Raw genomic sequence first — 2,626 nt, 5'->3', positions numbered from 1 at the left:
CTTTGTTAAATTTGCCAGTGGTTTGTCAATTTTATTGATCTTTTCAAAAAACCAACTTCTGGTCTTGTTGATTTTTTCTATAGCCCAGGGATAAACTTTGTTTTGACTTGTCATCATCAGTTTTGTCTGTTCTTAAACTCCAAATATATGGCAATCCTACAGGGTACACTCTTTGGTATGGCTTCTTTTGTGCAAAATAATATCGAATGTACTCATCCATGTTATTGCATGTACCAATAGTTCCTTTTCTTATTGCTGGGTGGAGTCTCTGGGTGGTGCAAATGATTAAGCACTGATCTACTAGCTGAGAGGTTGGTGGTTTTGTACCTACCCAGAGGAACCTTGTAAGACAGACCTGGCTATCTGCTTCTGAAAGATCACACAGCCTTGATAAATCCTATGGAGCACAGTTCTACTCTGATGCACAAGGAGTCACGATGAGTCAGAATGCACTGGACAGCAACTAACAACAACATGCCCTTGTGAATATACCACTATTTCATCATTCTGTTGGATTAGAACTTGGGTTTTTTCCAGGTTGAGACTATTACAAATAAAATGAATGCTCTTTTTAAGAAATCTCTTTTTCTCATTCTTGCACACGTACAGGCCCTCGAACGTGTACCACAGGCACTTCTCCGAGGTCAGGCCATTGGTCTCTCCTCTCCATTCTGGGAACTATTTCCTAGGGAGGAGGTAGGTAGTGGGGGAGGAGTGATACCAACCTCCTAAGACTTATTCCCTCTCTTCCAGCTTCCTCACCCCTGGCTGTGGGTGCCCTGAGCCTTTCACACCCCGCAGTGAGGCTCACCCACCGCCCCCCATGAGCGCGCCTGGCTGACTGACGGGGCAGCCACAGTGGAGCCCGGGCACCGCGAAAGTGGCGGGGCCATGGCCTCGCTGGACCTGCCCTACCGCTGCCCGCGCTGTGGAGAGCACAAGCGTTTCCGGAGCCTGTCATCACTACGCGCCCACCTGGAATACAGCCACACCTACGAGACACTCTACATCCTCTCCAAGACAAACAGCATCTGCGATGGGGCGGCAGCTGCAGCTGCAGCTGCAGCCGCCTCCGGCTTCCAGCTGGCAGCCGAACCTGCCGCCCTGCTGGCGGTACCCGGCGCCCGGCGCGAGGTTTTCGAGAGCACGTCCTTCCAGGGCAAGGAGCAGGCGGCCGGACCGCCTGCAGCGCCACACCTGCTGCATCACCACCACCACCATGCGCCCCTCGCCCACTTCCCCGGCGACTTGGTGCCCGCCACCCTACCTTGTGAGGAGCTGACTGAGCCCGGCCTGGTGCCCGCTGCCGCTGCACGCTACGCGCTGCGCGAGATAGAGATTCCGCTGGGGGAGCTGTTTGCGCGCAAGTCCGTGGCATCCTCGGCGTGTTCGACGCCGCCACCGGGGCCTGGCCCAGGCCCTTGTCCTGGCCCCGCCTCAGCCTCGCCTGCGTCTCCGTCGCCCGCTGATGTAGCCTATGAGGAGGGCCTGGCTCGTCTCAAGATCCGCGCCCTGGAGAAGCTGGAGGTGGACCGGCGGCTGGAGCGACTGAGCGAGGAGGTGGAACAGAAAATCGCTGGTCAGGTGGGCCGGCTGCAGGCCGAGCTGGAACGCAAGGCTGCAGAGCTGGAGACTGCGCGGCAGGAGAGCGCGCGGCTGGGGCGCGAAAAGGAGGAGTTGGAGGAGCGAGCCTCTGAGCTCTCCAGGCAGGTGGACGTGAGCGTGGAGCTGCTGGCCTCGCTCAAGCAGGACCTCGTGCACAAGGAACAGGAACTGAGCCGCAAGCAGCAGTGAGTGGGGCCTCAGGGCCCTGTGGGTGGGTGTGCCCGTGAATGTTTCTGAGTGGATGACTTTGTGTGCTACTGTGCCACCACCACGAGGAGTTTACTTGAGTATGGTTTTGAGTGTGTCTGTATGTGAAGCCAGGAGCATGTAAGTGGGGGTGCATGTGGGGCCAAGAGCATGTCCTGATGGTGTGTTGACTGGGACTATGAGTACGTGGCAATATGTGCCTGACAGTGACAACTAGGTCTATTCCTCTTCTTCTCTTATCATCCTTGCAAAAGCCAGCCCCTTGCATTTTGCACCAGATCCTATCCCTTGCCTACTCAAAGATATGGCTCAGTTTCCCCCCTCCTCCATGAACAAAATGTACTATTCCTAAAAGCATTCAAAAGAAATGATGTCATTTCTCCCATCTGTCTTAACCCTACTTCCTCCTTAAGCTACTGCCTTCTCTTCTTACAGAAAAACTCCTTAAAAGTATTGTTTATATGTCTGTCTCTAGTTTCTTTCCTCATATTCTCTCTTGAACCCACTTTGGTGAGGTTTCTGCCTTGACCACTGTCCTTCATGTCACCAGTGACCTTCATGTTGCAAAGGCCAGGCCATCATCTTACTTGACCTCTCAGCAGCATTTGACACAGCTGATTCTTATTTTTTTAAAAAATTTTATTATTATTTTTTTTTTATTGTGATTTGGGTGAAGATTTACAGAGCAAATTCACTCTCCATACAGCAGTTCACATATATTTTGTCTCATGTCATTGACCACAGTTTACCACAATGCAACAGCTCCCCTCCCACTTCCTCCCCATAGTTACCTCTTCCCAGTGTCCATCCCTCC

The 2,626-nt window shown here is 52.8% G+C and overlaps 1 protein-coding gene across 1 annotated transcript in view; it reads left to right on the top strand.

Annotated features, from left to right (window-relative positions):
- Positions 1-891: 891 nt before the first annotated feature.
- Positions 892-2,626, top strand: part of FBXO41 (F-box protein 41) — an 11,534-nt gene continuing 9,799 nt past the window's right edge. Inside the window, exon 1 of the mRNA XM_007952615.2 lies at positions 892-1,790. Coding sequence (XP_007950806.1) covers positions 892-1,790 — 899 coding nt within the window. The remainder of the gene's footprint in view (positions 1,791-2,626) is intronic.

This window comes from Orycteropus afer, unplaced genomic scaffold, assembly GCF_000298275.1.
Source record: "Orycteropus afer afer isolate SDZICR_OR568_19922 unplaced genomic scaffold, OryAfe1.0 scaffold00354, whole genome shotgun sequence".
NCBI lineage: Eukaryota > Metazoa > Chordata > Mammalia > Tubulidentata > Orycteropodidae > Orycteropus > Orycteropus afer.
Note: the sequence above shows the minus strand (reverse complement) of the source record. Positions and strands in the feature narration are given on the sequence as shown.